Source organism: Carettochelys insculpta, chromosome 4 (assembly GCF_033958435.1).
Source record: "Carettochelys insculpta isolate YL-2023 chromosome 4, ASM3395843v1, whole genome shotgun sequence".
NCBI lineage: Eukaryota > Metazoa > Chordata > Testudines > Carettochelyidae > Carettochelys > Carettochelys insculpta.
Window position 1 is genome coordinate 54,565,584 of NC_134140.1, and position 21,999 is coordinate 54,587,582.

The 21,999-nt window shown below is 47.6% G+C and overlaps 1 protein-coding gene across 6 annotated transcripts in view; it reads left to right on the forward strand.

Moving 5' to 3' along the window:
* The first annotated feature begins 5,309 nt into the window (after positions 1–5,309).
* Positions 5,310–21,999, forward strand: part of MICU3 (mitochondrial calcium uptake family member 3) — a 101,231-nt gene continuing 84,541 nt past the window's right edge. For all 6 annotated transcript variants that reach the window (XM_074992839.1, XM_074992840.1, XM_074992837.1 and 3 more), the window contains exon 1: positions 5,310–5,646. In XM_074992839.1, coding sequence (XP_074848940.1) covers positions 5,335–5,646 — 312 coding nt within the window. In that variant the 5' untranslated portion in view covers positions 5,310–5,334. The remainder of the gene's footprint in view (positions 5,647–21,999) is intronic.

Sequence of the window (21,999 nt, forward strand, 5' to 3'; positions counted from 1 at the left end):
CGTATCAGTCTGCTATCCACTCCATATGACTCCAGCACCACCTACATCACTTTCTGATCTATACTATCAAATGCCTTCTGAAAATCAACAAAGCAGTTGTAGATGTTCTTGCTCCTTCATCAAGCTTTCTCTGCTATTAATCTTAGTGCCAACATCTGCTGTATGGTAATTCTATCTTTCCTGAATCCTGCTTGCTCATCCACTAGATGTTCTTCTATCTGCAATGTCAGTCTCTCCATCAGTATCATCATCAGTACCTTGCCTAGATGACTTGTTAGGGCAATCGTTCTTTAGTTCTTGAATGCCAACGTACTTCCTTTCTTGTGTATTGCCACTAGCACAGATCTTGTCCATTCCTTATGTGCCTTCCCTGCTTTCCATTCTATATTACATAGTCGGTGTATTTCCTGAATCATACTTTTTGCACCATGTTTGATAATCTCTACTGTGATCTTATCATTTCTGGGGCTCTTGTTCTTTAGTCGTTTCACTGCTCCTTTTACTTCGTCCTTTGAAATATCGGTCTCTCTGTCGATGCTCGGCAGACATAGCTGTTTCAGTTCTTCGATCAGTCTCTCTAAGGCACTCGGGTCTAACTGTGCTTTCTACAGATTGGTGCAATATCTCATCCATTGCTGCACAACCTTCTCCTTGTTCATGAAAACCTCATCGTTCTTATCTTTGCTTCGGCTGCCACTTCCTATTAATATTCCTGATCATCTTATTCACCTCCCTAGTCCCAACAGGAAGAAGGAAGGGCTTGTGTAGAAACGGCCCTTCTGTAACCATTTCGTCTTATCCTTTCCGGCCACTTCCCTTACCTCGTTGCATTTCACCCTTTTATTGCTGTTCTGCCCTCTTGGAAACATCCCTTCTGATCTGCAGCGCTCTCTTCTCTTGGAAGAACTTCAGTGTCTCCTGCATAATTCGTTTCTTATTGATCTTCTCTTTTTCCAGAACAGTCTGCTCAATTGTCTCTTCTATCACCATGGCTCTTCCTTCGACTCTCTTGTCTAGGTCTATCATATGTCTGAGGTGATACTATATTTAGATTTTGAAATATTGCTATGATGCGTCGTATGAGTGACTATAGAGGCAAATGGGTCCATTAGGTATCCAAACTACCATTCATTCTTACTGTAAGAATAGACTCCACATGTGTTCCTAAACAGACTGCTCACAAGGAAGCCTCTGAGGAACATACCCACACACGAGTACTACTTTTTGTTTTGGTTTGGTTTGGTTTTTATTAAACAAAAGATTTGCCTGGAGGTGCTATTGAAAGTCAAAATCCTGGTTAAAGATGCCAGTTTTCAGAAAACAATATGCAATGGAAAGATAGTTCAAAGTTTGAAAATGAAGTGCTGTGGTGAATATGCAGCACTTCATTAGGCTAATTCTCCCCAGCGTCAACTTCGAAGTGTCAAACTTCAAACTGCCAGCATGTGTGTAGCTGGGGGCAGTTCAAAGTGCCCATGGTACTTCGAAGTGCCTTTACTCCTCAAAATTTTGGGCCAGCACTTGGAAGTTTGACACTTCAAAGTTGCCACGGGGAAGAATTAGCCTGATAAAGTGCTGCATATTCACCACAGCACTTCATTAGTAATGTCCCATCACTCTAATTAACATGCCCCCTTCGAAGCTGGGGGCAAGTATAGACAAGCCCTTAGTATACTAGACTTAATTGGCATGTTTTGCTTATTTTAGGTTAGTAATTTACTTTGATCTGTCTGTTTTCACTTGCAATCACTTATATTCTACTTTTGTACTTACTAAAACACTTATCAAACCTAATGTAAATAATTCTTTCTCGGGGAGGGCACACAGGTGTGCTCTCTCTCTCTCTTTCATTTATAAAACTTATGGGCTTTGTCTACGTAAAACTTTTATGCAGAGTATGATGGATTTATTTGGAAGTTTGGTACCTTTGGAGAATATGTTCCTGCATGCTATCAAGATGCTATAGCTGAGTCCTCCCGGAGCTCAGCTGGTTCAGCATCTGCGTTACTTTGCTGAGGAGCTGTTACACCAAAACTGTGCCTGTGCTTGGGGGAGATGAGAGCTTCTAGACCAGCAAGACAAAATGGCAGGATGCCCCTGAGGGCAGGTAGGCAGGCTTGATGGGAGGCAGCCCTAAGGAGACCTCTGTGATCCATCCCAATATAGGCTATATTAAGCACATGCTGTAGGAAAGCAGCATGAAAAGACTTAGCAATAGGGTGACCATACCTCCCCCAGCCAGATACGGGACATGGGGGCATCCCAGCCAAAACGGGGTGGATGGACACTCTATCTGGCAGTCAGGTGGTGGCTGCCCTGTGGGGGCTGCCACTGTGCTGGAGGGGCTGCGTGGGGGCAGCTGCAGTTCTCAGGTGCCCTATGACTTGGGGCACCGGGAATGGGGCTGCCACCCCATTAGCAAATCTCCTGGCTCCCACCAGGTGCAGGAAGCCAGGCAGGAGCCACACTGATCTGGCTCCCACTAGCCGGGGGAAGCTGGACAGCAGCCATGTAGGTCCAGCTCCCAGCTTCCCCACCTGGGGGAAGTCAGGCAGCAGACATGCCACCATGCAGGTCAGGCTCCTGGGTCCCCCAGCCAGGGGAAGCTGGGCAGTAGCTGCACGGGTCTGGTTACCCCAGCCAGGGGAAGCCAGGTGGTAGCTGCATGGATCTGGCTCCCCACAGCTGGGGGAAGCTGGGCAGCAACCGTGAGGGTCCAGCTCCCAGGTTCCCCAGTTGTGGGAAGCTGGCAGCAGCTGTGAGGGTCTGGCTTCCCACAGTGAGGGAAAGCCAGGCAGCAAGTGGGTGGATCTGGCTCCCAGCTTCCCCAGCCACAGGGAGCCAGAACCAGTGGCTACCCCCTGCTCAAAAAGAGGAATATGGGGTAATTAGCCCCTTTTGCAAAATAAATTGGGACACTGGGATGGTGCCCGAAATACAGGGCTTTCTCACCCAAAATGGGACGTATGGTCATCCTAGTTAGAGAGATAGAAAGTGGCTCATGGAAACAGCAGAATGTCTCAGAATATCAATCTAGCTGCTTAATATGGGATCCCTGAGATGGAACCCAAAACAGAAGGTGGGGCTGGGTTCCCTTGCCAGCTTCTAAGGAAGTGGTATGCAAGCCTAGTAAAAGGAATATTGGAGCCAGGTTAGGGTGAAGGCTGTCCACAAAGGATGAGCTGAAAAATAGTTGAAGGGGGTGCCAGAGGCTCTTTTGTGTTCAGATGTTTTGTGAAATTTCTGTTTGGATCTTCTTGTTATCTGAAAGGAGATTGATTTTTGTATGACTTGGTTAGAGGGCTGACCCATAGAAGACCTGGTGAGAAAAAAATGGCCATCAGGAGGAGCTGGAGATGAGGCTCCCTTGCAACGTTGCACCCTGATACAATGGAGCACTACAGTTGATGAGTGCAGAACCATGAGGGTCCCTAGAGTTGGACTCATATGTTCATAATTATGTAAATAAAATAGATTAAATTTCAGAGTTGCATTTCCACATCTATGGATTTAGAAGCTTAAGTTGCAACCCACAACACTGAAAATTTTACCTATTATCTTACAATGGGACATTGACCCTATAGATAAGTTTACCTGTAGGTATAAATAAATGATTTTGTTTCCCAGATATCTTTCCAATACAATTCACTACAATTTACTATTGGTAATCCAAAGTTGTTTGGCCTAAGCTTTGTCTTTTAGAGTTGTCTATTTTTCTAAACTGAGACAAATACTTTGTTTAATTCTTACCTACCTTGATGGTCACTCTTTTATTTTCTAAATTAAACAAGACTGAAATATTAAATATAGTTTGGTTTATGCACTCTATCCTCGAGTGCCAATAGAACATTGTTGCAAAACTGAATATAGCAATTAATCTTAATACGGACAGAAAGGATTTAGATGGTGTTAAATTCTTCTATACGCATACCATATCATAGTCAACAGATTTTGATGCAAAGTACAATGAAGTCACCAAAACTGTTCTGGTCCTACTGATTTTCCAAAATTATAACACATTTTTCATTCTGTTGAGTCTAACACTAGAGAACAATGAAGTCAACATTTCAATGAGAGAAATTGAATCATGGTGTTCTAAGTGATATTATGAATGATTGTTACTCTAGTTCCTGCAGATATACTACAGCTTGTATAAGCTGAGAAGTACTTATTTTTATATAAATTGTTTGATAACAAATCTGATTGAATATGGTTATAGTTCTGTTAAGGTTAGTAAAGTGTAGTAGCGGGATGCTACTGAAATGAGTTTGAGAAACTTAAAACTCGTGAATGCCCCAATCATTAGAATGGATGTCATTTTACAGTAACTGTCCTATCCTGTAATGTTCAGGTTCAACCTTGTTTCACTTGTGAGCAGTCTGCTGGATCACATTACCCACGTAATGTGGTTATGCACAGTTTTTTAGGAAATTATGCAAAAGCTTCACAAAGTGTGTTCCTTTACTTTAAATGTCATGCTGGTGGAAGGTAGCAGATTGATGATCATGTCTGTATGGAACAAGAAGTGTCACTCCAAACTTGCCACAACTGTCCCATGGAAGTGTCTTATATCTGCACTGCAGGCACTACTTGTCTGAATGAGAGAGCAGTTCAGTGTGCATGGAGTATAAATGCTTTGCTGCCGCCTGTGATGCTGGTTTTTGCAGTGAGGGTTCTTGCCTACTCACACCCGGCCAGAGAAGACCATCTCACTTCCCTTAAACTCTCGAATTAGGTTGTGAGGAAGCCTGGTAAGGAGCCGGGATCCCTGAAAATCGAGCATGTGTTTCTATAGGTGGTGCACAGCTGCAGGTCTTTGCACACATAACAAAATTTAAAACAAAAAGCAGTGAAGTAGCACTTCAAAGACTAGCAAAATAGTTTCCTAGGTATTCTGCCCATGGATGGAGAAGAATAGAGGGAAGCTTGAGAAGGAGCCAGATCCACCCTGAACCAAGGACCGGCCCAGTGTTCACACATTGGCTCCGATATCCCCCCCACACCCCCGTAGGATGGGGGCATGGAGAGGGGGCAGGTGTGAGGCAGAAGAGGGGTGCACAAGGGTGGATGCTGCGGGTGAAGGGCGGGCCGAGGCTGGGCCGGGAGGGGGAGGAGGGGGGAAGGGCTGGCCGGGAGCGGAGGGTAAGGTGCAGAGACAGCGGGCGGGCGAGGGCTGTAACTGGAGGCGGGCCGGGCGCTCTCGCAGGAGAGGACGGGGGAGGGGGCTGGGATGGATGGAGTCTCGCTCCCCCCCCCCCTCTCGCGAGGTTTCTGGCGGTTCCTTTCCCCCCACCCCCCGGTGGCTCTGCCCGTCACTCGGGCTGAGCCGCGGCCATGGCCGCCTTGCGTAGCCTCCTGCGCTGGCGACGGCTGGCCCCCCCGCGCCCTTTGGCCCTTCCCGGCGGGCCGGAGCTGTCCAGGCCCCTGGGGGCCGGCGCGGGGCCGGGCCGGCGGGGGGAGCTGGGCATGGCGGCGGGGGCGGCCGGGGGCGCTCTCGCCTGTTACCTGGGCTACCGGCTCTACGAGCGTCGGGCCGGGCGGCAGCCGGAGCCCCCGCGGGCCGGGAGGGCCAAGGTAGCCGCCGGGGAGTCCGGCCCGGCCCGCGGGCTGCTGTCCAGCCCCGTAGCGGCGGTCGCTGAGGAGCCGGTAGGTGTGTGAGCGGATAACGGGCCGGCGGGCGATGCTGCTGCTGCTGCTGGGCGGCGGCGCCCGCGGCAGGGTCCGTGGCAGCTCGCGCCCAGCAGGGGGCGGGGGTTGGGGACCCAGCGCGTTGATCCCCCGCGGGGGTGCGCCGCCGGGCGTGTGCCCCGCAGCGCGGAGCAGAGGGAGCTGGGCGAGTGGCGGGGAGCAAAACCTCGGGGCCGCAGCTGGCGTGTGGGGTCCGGTAAAAGGCTGGGGTCGGGCTTCACCCCGCGCTGCCTGGCGGCCTGGCAGAAAAATCCTTTCCTCTCCGGCCTTTCCATATAAGTCGCTTGGGGTCGTTTTCTCCTATCTGGGTCCACCTGCTGCGCCAGTTGCGAAACTTGCCTAGTCGGTTGGATCAGGCAGAAAAGTAAACCGCAAAACCCGAAGTGTAAACGATGCGCCACCCATATCCCCCCACCCCCGGGCAACGCCGTTATTGACCGAGAGGACAGGAAGGACCATTAGAACCAGTGGTTTTCAATCAGTGTACCCTGAGAACCGGCCAAGTGTGTCCAGACATTTCCTCAGTTTCCCCTAGCTGTGGCTGTTTGCAGAGCCACTGCAGGGGGAGAAATTAATGACCCCAAGGTGACTGGAGCACAAGCGGTGAGTTGGCCTGAGTCTCATCTGGCATGGGGTTCATCAGTTTCTCTCCCCCACCTGTGATGGCTCTTTGCAGAGCCACTGTACAGGAAAATGCTGACCCTACCCGTTCACAGCAGGAGAGAGCCCAAATGCTGCTTCCCTGCCCCAATGACGTGGTGGCGAGCCTGTCCCCACTGTCTAATGTGGCAAGGGGCTGGGAGGGCAGGACCCTGTTGCCTGGGACATGGTTTAGGTACAACATCCTGGCTCCAATGGGCTGGCAAGCAGTGGAGCCTGCTTTCAGTGGTTACTTGTTTACCCAACATCCCTAGCATGGGGTTGAGCAAATTTTGAAAATCTGTGTGTGCTCACTGTCTAAGACAGTGTATTCTTTGATGGATTTGAAAGATGAATGCATTTGATCCTTGTTTAGCTTGTTGTATTCCCTACTGTGCTGCAGACCTCTGTAGTAAGGCTGTAACTACGGTAAATGTAAGTAAATGTGACATTTATGAGCAATTGATTCCAGCTGAAAAAAAAGAGGGAGTGTGCTCTGGAATTGTCTCATTGAAGTGTGTGGTGTTACTGAAAAGGTTGGGAAACACTGCCATAGAACAATCACCTTTGGATTCACTGTCAAATGTACCAGTTGCTGTTTTTGCATAGTATGGAAATATCATTATTAGATCAGATTTTCCATTCCATCCAACTTGATGAAAAAGAGTTCAAATGGAACTTCATCTGATTGAAAGTCTTTTCAGTATTTGATTATTGGTGTATTTAAGGCTTATAGCTTTGTCAATAATTTCTTTAGTTGGCAATTGGCAGGATATAGCAAACTGCATAATTATTTTATACTGCTTTGCATATAATTTGCACAATAGTTTGTAATGTATTGGCTAACAGTACACAAATAGAAAGAAATTAGGTGGGGAACTGAGGCACCAAGTAAATCATTTGCTCTGGGTCTTTTGGGGAGCTTTGGCAGAGCAGGGAGTGAAAGCTGGGTCTCTCAGTGTAGTTGATTTATGAAGTTTTGAATGTTAGGTGTGCTATCATATCTGGATCTGGGGCACAGTGACACATACGATGACTTGAATGTTGTTTATGGTATGATTTTATACTGGAAGCTGTATTAACAGCACATTTTCACAGGTAATTTTTTTACAGTTTTGAAATTAGTAATTTGACACAGTTTCTCTCCTAAAGAGCTTACAGTCTTCTAGATAGAATGCACAGGAAAAATTAAAGAAGGAAAACTTGCTTGGGGTTTTATCTGTTTTTAAAATTTTGTAGTCCTTAATCAAATTACCACCTGAGGGTTGCCATCCGTTTATCACACCCTTTACCCACCCTTCTGTACAAAACTCTTTACTGTACTGCTCTCCCAAGACACCCAGGAATTATGCCCAACATATACTGGTGTTGAGAAGAAAAATTATTAAAGGGGTTTGTGCAGAAGTGCTAAAAGACTGCAGTGTGTGGACTTTAACTCTGCCGTGTGTGGACTGTTGTATATGATAGTTCTTAATGATGCATAGTTTTGTGTCTTTGGATGAGAAGAATAACTAGTAAGTGTTGCTAGGTGGATTAACTTCCGCTTCGTTGTTTTGGGGCATTTGTGTCAAGTATTCTTCATATATACGCTTAACTAATTCATAATTATTTCTGTGTTTAATATATAATACGCTACCTTTTGGAAAAGGTGCAAAGTGAAGAACTGAAAAGTTGGGAAATTCAAGAGTTAAGATTAACTGTGTGAACTTAGCTCACTTCTTTTATGAGTCTATGTTGTGATTACATAGCGGCCTCCTCCCCAGTAAGCCTGCGTCATTCACTGTGCAGGCTCAGTGGTGCTCACTGAATGAACAGTTATTCAGTATTTTATTTTCACTTTGAAAATGTGGACCCATGCCTAAATTTTTTTAAAAGGAAAAAAACATCTGTCATGACATATTGACACCACAATGTTTGTCAGCAGGGTTGGTATGTCTAGATCCACTGCTCTTTGAACTTACAGAAAAACTGAAGGGTATAATATATTGGCATCCTCTGTGTGAACCAGCAACTAGAGGATACTGAGACTCGGACAGAGGGTTTCACAGTATTTGCTGACAGAAAAGGAATGATAAAACTTGGTAATTTTTGGATTCCCTTCTAGGTTCTGGAGGTTCGGGAATGTGCTGTGCTGACCCTTTGTGCTCCTGTCTCTCCACCTTGTTCTTGTCTGTCTTCCCTCTTCTCTAGATCCTCATTTCAGTTCCAGTCTCTTATGCGTTTCGCAGTCTTAGTTTCCCTTCCAAAGCTACTTGCCCCAGCTTCTATGACCAGCTAGTTCCAATCTCCCTGTTGCCCCCATGTGGAGCATTGAAAGCATAGCAAACAGGGTGGGTTGTTTTCGTTTGTGTCCTATGCCGTAGTGACATTCTGGAACCAGGAGAAGCAATTGCAGGGAAGTCTTACCCAGTTCCTGAAAAACCAAGCTGGAACATGCTTTGTTCATTTGGAATCTTGTGAGAATTTAGCTGACAAACTCTAACAGGTCTTTAATGAAGATGTATGACTTGAGATTTTTCAAAGGTCATCACTTGATCAATTTTTTTCATAGCAACTGAAAAAGGTTGACACTGAGTGTATGGTAGCAATCCATCAGTTCACCTCCATATGATGGAAGACCCCGGGGACAAAATAGTATACTTAAATTATTAGTACACTAACATGGTTCTCTGATATGAATTGAGCATGTTGTATGCATGACATTACTACCACAAAAGCAAGAAAGTAGGGGAAAAAAAACTAAGGCAGCTGCAGCAGAGAAGATCATGACACGGACTGGCTACAGAGGAGAGTTTAGCCAGCAGAAGCACATCCACACGGCCTCTGCTGTGCTGGCACCCCCTTCTGTCAGCACCAAACTTTCATGTGGCTATGGTAGTGAGCTTCGGGAGTATGCAAATCATCAGCTATTTGGAATCCCAAGAAGTTCACTTTGCGTAGCTCTGCCAGCAGCAGCGCTTGAGCAGAGCTCCGTGTAGACCTAGCCATAAAGAACAAACATAAACAAAAATGAACAGTGGCATAGGCCCATTACTAGATGGAGACAAAAAAGGCAGAAGAGTTTAAGTAAGTATTTCTGTTCTGTATTTGCAAAGACTGACAATGACAGACATATCAGAGGAAGACGAACTGCTTTGTAGTCCACTGAAGAAGACACTGAGCAGTTTCTTCTAGGGATAAACTTTTTTTTAATTCAGGAGCTCAGATACCTTGCAACCAGCCTATATGCCAAGCAAACTAGTCCTTAGCCCTGACAGCCATGGATTTTTTTTTTTCAAACTTCACAGCTTCTGTTTGTTTGCCATCTATTTCTAAAGAGGGGTGGGGTGTTTAAATATTTAATTGCTATGTTCGCTTCCCCTAACCAGAATGGGGTTTTTAAAAAATTGTCTTCTTGCAATAATGGAGTCATGGCTTTTTTGGCAGTCTAAGATTTTAAACTATCAATTTCATTCACAATTTTCAATTCTTCCTAATTTTCCTCAACTGAAGCACCAAGTATATATCTTTCTGCTTGGTACTGTCCCCTGTTTGCCAATGCAGAATGTAATTGGATCATGATCACTGGTTCCTAGGCAAGGAGCAACTTCCAGTCTAGTGATAGAGCCATCTTTAATGAGTTCCTTCATCTGTAACTCTTAGGCCGTGTCTGCACGTGCCCCAAACTTCGAAATGGCCACACAAACGGCCATTTCGAAGTTTACTAATGAAGCGCTGAAATGCATATTCAGCGCTTCATTAGCATGTGGGCGGCCGTGACGCTTCGAAATTGACGCTGCTTGCCGCCGCGCGTCTCGTCCAGACGGGTCTCCTTTTTGAAAGGACCCCGCCTACTTCGAAGTCCCCTATTCCCATTCAGCTGATTCATATGCATTTCAGCGCTTCATTAGTAAACTTCGAAATGGCTGTTTGTGTGGCCATTTCGAAGTTTGGGGCACGTGTAGACGTAGCCTTAGGGTGTGTTTACATGGGCACAAATCTTTGAAATAGCCATGCTAATGGCCATTTCAAAGATTATAATGAGGCACTGAATTGAATATTCAGTGCCTCATTAGCATTAGGACGCTTCCGGCCGCAGCTACACGGGGGTCCTTTTCGAAAGGACCCTGCACATTTCGAAATCCCCTTATCCAGCTCACTGATTGGAATAAGCGGATTTCAAAAGGTGCGGGGTCCTTTCAAAAAGGACCCCCGTGTAACCATGCCGAGCCACATGCTTTTGAAAGTAGCGCTTTCAAAGTGCTGTGGCTGGAAGCGTCCTAATGCTAATGAGGTGCTGAATATTCAATTCAGCACCTCATTAGTCATCTTCGAAATACAGCTATTTTGAAGATTTGTGCCCACGTAGACACAGCCCTAGAAATGTGGATATTTACTGCTTTCTGTGTAAGGCCTCCAGCATATTTTTCCCCAGTTGAAATTACACACAATGACATTTTTTTTTTAATTTTTACACATAAAAAGGAGGTACCTAAGGAGAAATTAGTCATAAGTGTTGTGGAAATTAAATGTGATTGCTTGCTCTTCCAGAGTGTTTTAAGAGAAGCAATTATTTTCACTAAATGCTTATTTCAACCTACACTTTAATAACAATTTACATAACCACTGATAATCTGTTTGGTTAAACCTCTTCACTTCTCTGTGGACCTAAGCCCTCATTGTTTAATCTGATTTCTCAGCCTGGCTTTCTGGTTTGCTAAGAGTATACATTCTAAAAGTGCAGTGTCACCTGAGAGAGTCCTGATGTTGGTGCTGGAGAATTCAACTTTAATGACCAACCATAAAAACCTCCAAATAGATCTTCAATGCTGTGGCACACCACTGTTACTAAAGATAGAAATAAGTTCTAATGCTTTACTGAGGTATTTATGAACATAAAGATCATTGTTTTCTTTCAGCATGTGAAGGCTATGTGTTGATATTTACTAAACGTTTAGACTGCGTCTACACTTGCATGCCTCCTTTGAAAGAGGTATGCAAATGAGGTGTAAATTTGCATATTTGACGTCTCATTTGCATATTCTAACTTCAGAAGAGCTTATTTCGAAAGAAGAAAGCCAGTGTAGATGCTGCTCTTTTGAAAGTAAACCCCATCTTCGAAAGAATCCTTCTTCCCTTTAATCTTTCGAAGATGGGTACTTTCGAAAGAGCAGCATCTACACTAGCTTTCTTCTTTCGAAAGCAGCTCTTTTGAAATTAGAATATGCAAATGAGAGGTCAGATGCAAATTTATACCTCATTTGCATTTTCAATTTACCTCCTTTGCATACCTCTTTTGAAAGAGGAATGCAAGTGGAGGCACACCCTTAGACTGGGTCTATACCTGCCCCTTCCTTTTGAAAGGGGCATGTTAATGAGTGGGTTCAAAAGATGCTAATGAGGCCTCATTAGCATAATGGCAGCCACGGCGATTTGAAAGTGCAGCTTTTTGAATCGCGCACCGATCGTGGAGATGGGACATTATGTAAGGACCCCCCCCCAGTTTTCGAAAGCCCTTCTTCCTACCAAGGGGCATGTGTAGACCCAGCCTAAGGGGTCTAGGAAGAAGGGCTTTCAAAAACTGGGGGGGGGTCCTTTCAGAAGGTTCTGTCTCCACGGCAGCGTGCAATTCGAAAAGCCGCACTTTCGAATCGCTGTGGCTGCCATTATGCTAATGAGGCACTGCATATTCATTGCAACACCTCATTAGCATCTTTTGAACCCGCTCATTAACATTCCCCTTTCAAAAGGAAGGGGCATGTGTAGACCCTGCTTTAGAGTTGTGTTCATCCTATTCAGAATCTGAGATGAATATGAAACTGTGTTAAGATGCCTTAATTGTATTCAGTAACTCCGTTGATTTTTTCACCCCCCCATGCTTCTGAGATGTGGTTTATCCTGTCACATTCCCTTAACTATGGACAGTAGGGAGAGCTTCCAAACTGACAAGGTAGTAAACAAATTGAATAAATTGCCTAGGTAAGTTGTAGAATATCTGTAATTGGAGAGTTTTAAGAACAGTTTTGACAGACATCTGTCAAGGATCTAGATGGTGCTTGCTCCTGCCATTAGTTCAAGGGACTGGACTTGGTGACCCCATGAGGTCCCTTGAAGTTCGAATATTCTGTAAGTCTCTTATTAGAAAACCGCTTTTCAGTTGGCACCTGTTTTCTTTAATAGAACTCTAATCCATGCTTAGTGTGGCTCTCTACTTGTGAATTGGCTACAGTCTTTCAGCTAACAGAAGTGATTATTTTAGCACAGGCAGCAGCTGCTCATGCATTTAAGTCCAGAAATCAGTCCCTGCCTCTGACCCAACTAGGCATCAAATTTAATAGGAATCAAACCTTACATATTCACACAGGAAAATTTTATGAAGAGAGAATTCACGTATTCTGTAAACCAATTTTATCAGGCTTTTAACCTGCTGGTATGCTTCACAGGAAGACAGAATGTTATAGTTTATATCCAACAACTATGTCTTGGGTCTTGTTTTAACTTCAGTACAAACTTGCATGTTCTTCATGTATGTGTCAGTCCTACCGTAGGCACAAATGATTTTGCTATGAAAAAAAAATCTGGTCTTGTGTGCATTTGGACTATATTTGTGCTTCCTTATGCTCCTGTGTAAGGGCATAAAGATCGTAGTGTCTATAATCCTCCTTTAGGTGTCTCTTGCTACCTGTGGCCGCAAGATGGTACCAATGATATGTCTAATCTGTTTCTTTTTTTTTTTTTTTTTAGCTCAGGTTAGACTTCTTTAGAAGTGCTTCCAATCTACAGTCTTTGACCACTGGGAACTAATCTGACCCATATGGACCATACTGTACAGCGCAGACATCTCTGTACATCCTTTTGTCTATATATGACTCCTTAACATGGTGACATTGAAACTTGCATGCTTCAAACCCTTCTGTCTCCTGCTCCGAACTAATTCCTTTGCAGGATGGAAGCAGTAGGTGTCCTATCTGCTTAGGAAAATCATATTTTCCTAGCAGATGCTCTGTGTGCTTGCCTTCATTTTATTAAACAAGCTTTAGGAGCATGGGTAAAATTTTTCTTCTTCTTAATCAGCCCACGAGACTCATCAGGCATGGAGGAAGCTAGCTCCAGAATCCTACTAGTGGACAAGTCAGTATCATCCAACATCCTCCTGAGCAGACAGGTAATGCCTAAAGTTAGCATGTAGAAGATAGCACCAAGGAAAGATCTGACATTGGCATCATTCCTGGTTCCAAATGACATGCCTGTCACCAGAGATGACCTCAGTACATCCAGTATCAAAGTGAAGCACCTAGACAGACTTCTCCAAGTATTGTTGCTGAAACTCAAGAAGAAGCTCCTTAGTCTCCCATTTGAAAAAAAAAAAAAGACACTGCAGAGTCTCTGGAGAGAAGTTCATCAAACTTCTAATGGCATCAAGGACTAAGGTTAAGGAATATTTCTCAATATAGCCGCCTCTGCTGGTGCCAGGTAACCATGATTAACCATGTGCAGAGCATCGTGGCTCCAGCCCAAAAGAGTTGCAAGCCATAAGTGGGGGCTCCAAATACTTGAGTCGACAGATACTCAAACTACTCTTCATACCAGAAGCCATGTAGTCATTGGCCTCAGATGAAACCATACCTATGCCCTGCCAACCCAGACAATCATGGCAAGAAACATCCAAGACACACAAGGAGTACCAGACTTCATCTTCCTTAGCAAATATGCCCTGCTCCTATGGTACATGAGTAAGGCTAAGATTCTGTTACATGAATTTTTATTAAAATCAGGTCCAGGTCACAGGCGAAAGCCTGTGATTTGTCCCTGAATTTTACTTAAAATATCCTGCAGTGGGGGATAAACAGTGCTGCCAGGGCTTGCAGTGCTCCTGCAGGAGGGGCTGACTGCTGCTGCTGCTCTAGCCTGAAAGGGGCTGATGTAACTCTAGCCACTGTTAGGGCGGGAAGGGTAGCTGCTTGTCCTCTGTTTGGGTGGGCGCAGAAAGTCACAGAACCTGTGACCTGCGTAACACTTGAAGCTTTACACCTGAGCAGATTTAATCAGACAGTTGAGAGCCCCCATCAAGCTAAATTTCAAGAGCATAATTTGTGGAAACTGGCTCATCGTATCCCAGCGAACGTGGTCTGCCGTGACATAAATCAGATGTGTTAGAGGTGGGTATACGTTAATTCCACTCTACCACTTTCCATCTTCATGGACCTCTTACAAGAGCCTGCCAGAACCAGATGTGCCTTGATTGCTTCATCCAGGAGCTTGAGAGCAGATCCTAAAATAATTCAAGGGAAGAGGCTTCTCTTAGTATGTCTTCATTCTGAAGAAGAAAGTGTTCTTTGTCCAGTCCTTGACCTGAGAAGATTTAACAAATTATATACCATCTTTCCCTCGGAGCATCATAGCACTGAAATGCCTGGTAGTTGCAACACACTTTAAGAAGATGGAATCCACATCTGCCTGTACCTGGATGACTGACTGGCTCTGATCTGGAGAAGATCACAACAAGAAACAGACAGCCTTGGAGTGCCCTTTCCCTATTCTCTTAGGAAGGTTTCCTTAAATAAAATTCCTCCAAAGATGATGTCTTGGACCTCTGTAGATGAGAGTTCATAAGAGCTCTGACTCCAGATCAACAACGACTGATGTGGCAGAGGTATGGGTTCAGCTCTCTGCAATCAGTGTCATATGAAGATGACTAGGTGGATAAGTGTAAAACTCTTAGGCTACCTATCAGGGTGCACACATGTGATGCTGCCTGCTATACTTCATCTGTGGCCTACACAGTTGTGGCTGAAGTCTGCATATTTTCTGTCCAGATATAATGTGAATAGCATGATCATGTTTCCACCTCAAATCCTCTGAGACCTTCCTTAGTGGGTAGGTCCATTAAATATGAGGTGGAAAGGGGTGATAGTCATGCCATTTTTTGGTCCTCTCCATGACTTTTATCATGGACACACATGAGACAGGCTTAACTGTCCACCAAAACATTTGCAAAGAGAAGGCATATAATATTAAAACAACCTGAAATTACATCTGTGCATCCTACTGTGGAAGCCACACTGACTACAACATCTTGAAGAACCTATGTGGTTACTAACAGTTCTGTCTTTTTAATTGAAAACAAAGGACTGTGCAGTTTTATGAGGAATGTCAAGAAGTGCAAAAACTAGGAGATTCATAAAATTAATATGAATAAATAACTTCTATGAGAGTTTCTGCTGTGATCCATTCTTTGTGATGCCTCATACTCTTTCCCAATGTTTTATCATAGGTTTCTTTCCTGGCTGTTTTGGTGAGTTCCCAAATTTGTTCCACGGTAGCATCTTTTGGGTTGAGGCTTGCCAGAAGTGCATATCTGTTGGACAGCTCCCCTTGGAAACCAGCTCTTGTATCTAAATCTTTCAGCTGCTCTGTGTTGAATCTCAGTCCTGGCTTGGTCACTTTTGTGGTGTACCTCTTGAGCTGGAATGTGAGTTTTACCAGGAACAAATGATGGTCTGAACCTACATCTGCTCCTCTTTTAGTGTGAGCATCCTGCATCAATCTTCTGAAAGAACTGCAATACAGATGTGATCAATGTGGTTTTCTAACTGGTGGTCCAGTGAAACCCAAGCAACATTGTGGATCCTTTTAGCTACGCCTACACTGGGATGCTATATTGACATAGCTTATTTTGAGGTAGCGAAATCGAAATAAGCTATTTCGACGAATAGCGTCCACACGTCCTCCAGGGCTGGTGCCGTCGATGTTCAACATCGACGTTGGACAGCACTACATGGAAATAGGTGCTACAGGGGAGCGTCTGTACACCAAAGCGGCCCAAATCGAACTAAGGGTGCCAGGAACAGCTGCAGACAGGGTCACAGGGCGGACTAGCACTTCTGGGGCAACAGCAAGCCGCTCCCTTAAAGGGCCCCTCCCAGACACACTCAGCCTGCACAGCACACGGTCTGCAGAGCCACAGACATGCACACCCCGTGAAGCACCATGGACCCCCAGCAGCAGCAGCCCAGAGGCCCACACACCCGCCCCTGGAGGACCAGTGGCTGCACTGCTCAGTGCTATGCAGGAGGCAGCTGACCATCTTTTATCTGAGAAAGATGAGCTGCCCCCAGGGGATGAGGAAGCAGCCCCAGACCTTGCTGCCCTCCCAGCCTCCCCCCCCTGCCCCCGCCGCACATGCCGCCGGCTGTGGAGATACCCCACGAGTGTGGACTGGTGGGAGCGGCTGGTGCTCGGCGAGTGGGACAACGACCGCTGGCTCCGGAACTTCCGAATGAGCCGGCAGACATTCCTGAAGCTCTGCCAGTGGCTCACCCCTGCCATACGGCACCAGGACACCCCCATGCGACGTGCCCTCACTGTAGAGAAACGGGTCGGCATCGCTGTCTGGAAGCTGGCCACTCCAGACAGCTACCGATCCATAGGGCAGCAGTTTGGCGTGGGCGTGGCCACTGTCGGGGCTGTCCTCATGGAGGTAAGAGGACCCAGCAGGAGGGGGGGAGCCCTGGGGGGAGGGCCAGACACAGCCTGCACACCCCTCACTGGTGCGCTCTCATGTCCTTCCCTTGCAGGTCGTCTGCGCGATCAATGCCCTGCTCCTCCACAGGCTCGTGCGGGTTGGGGACCTGGATGCTGCCATCGTGGGGTTTGCCAGCCTGGGCTTCCCAAATTGCTTTGGGGCTCTGGATGGGACCCATATCCCCATCCGTGCCCCCGGGCACAGTGGAGGACGCTTCCTCAATAGGAAGGGATACCATTCCGTGGTCCTCCAGGCCTTGGTGGACAGCCAGGGCCGCCTCTTGGACATTTATGTTGGCTGGCCTGGCAGCACCCATGACGCCCGGGTCTTCAGAAATTCGGGCCTGTGCCGCCGGCTGGAGGCGGGGACCTACATCCCCCAGCGGGAGATCCCTGTGGGGGACACCACCATGCCCCTCTGCGTTGTCACAGACGCGGCGTACCCCTTCCGGCCCTGGCTCATGCACCCTTACACGGGCCATGTCACAGCCAGCCAGGAGCGGTTCAACACGCGCTTGAACCATGCGCGCCAGGTGGTCGAGCGCACTTTTGACCACCTCAAAGGGCGCTGGAGGTGTCTCCTCACCCGCCTGGATGCAGGCCTCACCAGCATCCCCCAGGTTGTGGGCGTGTGCACCGCACTCCACAACCTGGTGGAGAGCAAGGGAGAGGCCTTCTTCCAGGGCTGGGCTGTGGAGGCCGGCAGGGCCGACATCCAGCCATCCGCTGCCCCCAGTCACCAGGTTGACCCTGAGGGGATCCGGGTCCGGGAGGCCTTGCGGGCCCATTTTGACCAGGCTGCGGGATGAATGCTGGCAGGGCCAGCAGCAGGTGAGCCACCCACTGCACCCCCACCATCCTCCACAACACTCCCTGCCCCCATGCCCACACCACAGAGAACCCGAGAGCACCCCACCCCCCACACTTCTGTGCAATAAATGCAATTTTTTTAAACAAAACCGTGCAACCTGTATTAATTATTAACAGAAGAAGGGGGGGAACTGTATACATGGTGGGGCAGGTACAAAACAAGGGTAGAACAAAAACTATTTACAAAGATTGGGGGGAATATGCCCAAAGGAGGGGGCCGGAGGGGGCCTTGCGGGGCAACGTCCTCGGCCACGCACCCCCTATTGTCCTGCGCCTGGTGTTGTGGGGCGCAACCCATGTCTCGGCCGGAGGCCTGGTCGAGGCTGCATGGGGGCCGGGAGAACCTGCAGATAGGGCTGGGCGGAGTCCGGAGGCCCCTGGTCCCCCTCGGTGGCAGGCCCCAGGAAGGCTGATGGTGGAGGGATGGCGGGTGGAGCGGCTGGCGGAGCGGCGGGCAGAGCAGTAGGGGGGGCCAGGTGCTGTGCGTTGTCCTCGAAGGTGCTCATGAAGGCCCCCCAAGCCTCCTGGCGCCAGGCCAGCACTCGCTCCTGGAGATGGAGCCATTGCTCCTCCACCTGCAGGCACCGCTCGGACATCTCCAGCTGACGCCGGAGGGTGGCGAGCAGTTGGGGGTCCGTGGACTCCCGCAGATGGCTCTGCCACTGTCGGGCTCGTCCTGGGGCTGGTCCGTGTTCCACCGAGGGGCTGGCCTGGTGGGATGGCCCCGGTGGGCTCTCCGGACCCTCCGATGGTGCAACTGTGGAACAGAGGGGGGAAGAAGAGTGAAGACAGCCGTTAGTGAGGGCCCTGACCCGTGGCCCTTGTCCCCCCCACCCCTCTGCTGCTGGTTCCCCGTCCCCATCCCCATCCCCATCCCCGTCCCCCGGAGATGCTGCTGCTGCTGCTGCTGCTGCTGCTGATGGGTGTCCAACACCCCCCCCACCCCCGGGGGGACGCTAGGTTCTGCTCCCCCTATCTGCAGGGGTGGGGCATGGCGCTCTCCTGCTGGGGGGCAGGGGCTGAGGGACATGCCACTGCTGTCCTTGGGACCATGGTCATCTGGGTGTGTGGAGGGCCCTGGTCCTGTCTCTTGTCCCCGCCACTTAACCCCAGGGGTGTGCACCAGGGGGTTACATACCTGACGGTCTGGTCCCACGGTCGGGGGAAGCCCATCGGGCGGACACCCTGCTGGAGCTGCGGGAGGGGAGGTCTATCAGCACCCCCCTGTCGCTGGAGGCCTCCTCCTCCTCCTCCAGTGTCCCAGGGGTGGGCTCCTCAGGGGGGGCCCCTGGGGTGCAGGGCTGGCCTCCGGGGCGGACTCCGTCTCCGGGGCCTGCTGGGGCTCATCGCCTGATGTGTCAAGGGTGGCTGGGGCGGGAGGAGGTGTGCTGGGGGCCCAGGATGGCCCTGAGCTCCCTGTAAAAGGGGCAAGCAGCGGGGGCGGCCCCAGATCGGCTGGCCGTGTCCTGGGCCCGGGCATAAACCTGCCGCAGCTCCTTTACCTTACTTCTGACGTGGTCAAGAGTGCAGGCAGGGTGACCCCAGGCAGCCAGGCCCTCGGCCAGCCGAGCGAACGCATCCGCGTTCCGCCTCTTGCTCCCCATTACCTGGAGCACCTCCTCCTCACCCCAGAGCCCCAGCAGGTCCCGGATCTCGGCTTCTGTCCAGGAGGGGCCCTGCTGCCTCTTCCCCGCTAGCTGGCAGGCTGGGAGCCCTGGGTCCCCTTGGCGGGGGTGCCCTGTGGGCGCTTGGGGGGGCTGGCTGGATGCCATGGGGTGCAGGGTGGTGGGTTGGGGCTGCTGAGGATGTGCAGGCTGTGCACATGGCTGTGCTGCTGCCTGCACAAGCTCTCAGCTTCCTGCACAGGAAATAAGGGGGTGGGGAGCTTTAAGGGCCTGCTGTACACAGCAACCATAGAGCTCAGGGGCTGGAGAGAGCATCTCTCAACCCCTCAGCTGATGGCCACCATGGAGGACCCCGCTATTTCGATGATGCGGGATGTGGATCATCTACACGTGCCGTACTTTGACGTTCAGCGTCGAAGTAGTGCACTATTCCTATCTCCTGATGAGGATAGCAACTTCGATGTCTCGCCACCTTACGTCGATTTCAACTTTGAAATGGCGCTCGGCACGTGTAGACGCGGCGGGTGCTATTTCAAAGTTGGCACGGCTACTTTGAAATAGCCGGCTAGCGTAGACGCGGCTTTTGTGTGGAAGAACACTACCACCAGTTGATTGATGGAACAAAAGTCACTGAAGAGCTCTCTATTTACATTCATGTTGCCTAGACCTTCTTTTCCCATGGTTTGTTCTCTGCCTGTATTTATGTTTCCAGTTTTCACATTGAAGTTGCCCATCAAAATCAACATATCCTCTCTGCTTTCTGGTTCTTTGTAATTTCTCATAGAAATCTGTTTTATATTCCTAAGCTGCTTCATTGGTTGGTGTATAACATTGCACAATCAGTACCTTTCACACATCTGACTGTGACACTGTGTGATGATACTGCTGTCCATTTCATTAAAGCACCAGATGCCTCTCTCAATAACATGAACTTGAAAAAGCCTTTGACAGCATTGATAGACACTCTGTGGAAACTGGTGCAACACCATGGCATCCCATCCAAAATTATTAACTTGATTTGTTCAACATACAAACCCTCAACATTTCATGTTGTTCAAAAGGGTGTCTTGACAGAATCCTTCAGCATACTGTGTGACAAGGGTGCCTACTGCCACCTTTCCTGTTCTCAATCACAATGGGCTGGATTCAACACGGCATTCAATGGACATTTTTCAAACAGCTAGAGGACTTTGATTTTGCTGATGATGTCACCCTCCTTGCACACTGACATGAAAGAGAAGGTCACAACACTAGACAAAAATGCCTCAGTAACTGGACTGAGCATTAACAAGGGAAACTGCAGGACAATGAGGATCAACCAATCCAACACCACCACCATCACACTGGGAGGGGGTGACCTGGGAGATGTGGAACAGCTCACCTACTTGGGTGGTAGTATGGATATTTGTGGAAGAACAGATAAGGAAAGCAACAGCTGTATTCAAGACTCTCCATCCCATATGGAGTTTACAAATATCTTTGAAGATGAAACTGTGGATCTTCAACACAAATGTGAAGAGTTTGCTCCGGCGTGGATGCGAGACCTTTCATAAACAGATGCCTGTGGTACATCCTTCACATCAAATGTCAAGACTTTGTCACAAATGAGGAGCTTTGGAACAGAGCAGGACAAGAACCACTTGACATTCAGATCAAGAGAAGAAAGTGGGAATGGCTAGGCCGCACTCTCAGAAAACCATCATTCAGCATAGTCTGTCAAGCTCTCACGTGGAATCCACAAGGGAAAACACAGAAGAGGAAGACCTCAATAACATGGAGAAGGTCTGATGAGGTTGAAGGACAACAACTGGAGTACTGGAGCCAGCTAGAAGTTTTGTCCCAAGACAGAATGAAGTGGAGACTTGCCGAAAATCTATGCTCCACTCGGAGTACAAGAGTTAAGTAGTAGTAGTAACTTCTATGAGTCTTTTACATTCCATCTTTAAGAGAAGCATAATAAAGAAGATATTTTTAGAATGTTGGAATTTGATTGGGAACTCCATATGCCAAACCATTCTGTTCCTAGCACATCCATATAGCTATAAATTTTTTTTCATAATCTGTATTTAATGATGGACTATTGGTAACTTATACATTTGGACTGGTGAAAGGTAAAGACAATCATTAAACGTCAGAAGTTTAATGTAAAATGTTAGTGTTAATGTTACTATTTTTGAACGCTTTAGTTATGTTGTAGCTAAACTTTATTGTATGGATGCCCTGTGAAGTTTTATTCAAACCAGTCATTCTACACAGTATTTTAAATACCTTCCACTTGCAATGCATGGAAATACTTTCAAATAATATTCTTGTCACATATTTTAAGAGAAATCAGTTAGCAGAAGTGCTGCCTATGCTACTTCTGAGCACTGTCTACTAGAAATATAACTTTGTGCAGCATCAAAACAGTTTTGTCTACATTGGGGTTTTCCCACACAGAGAATTCGTTTTAACCTGTTGGCCACCCACCACGCAAGTAAAATTTTATACTGCTTTTATCTACTGGAAAGCATATTAAATAAGCCTGAGGCCAAATATACATGAAGGAAGCGGAGTACGGAATTTCTTTGAAAGGCTTTTTTATTTTAATGATTTGTACAGAACCTCATTGATTTCAGACTGTTGACTTTGTAGGAAGAAATTCAGTGAAATTTGCTCGTTTCAAACATAACTG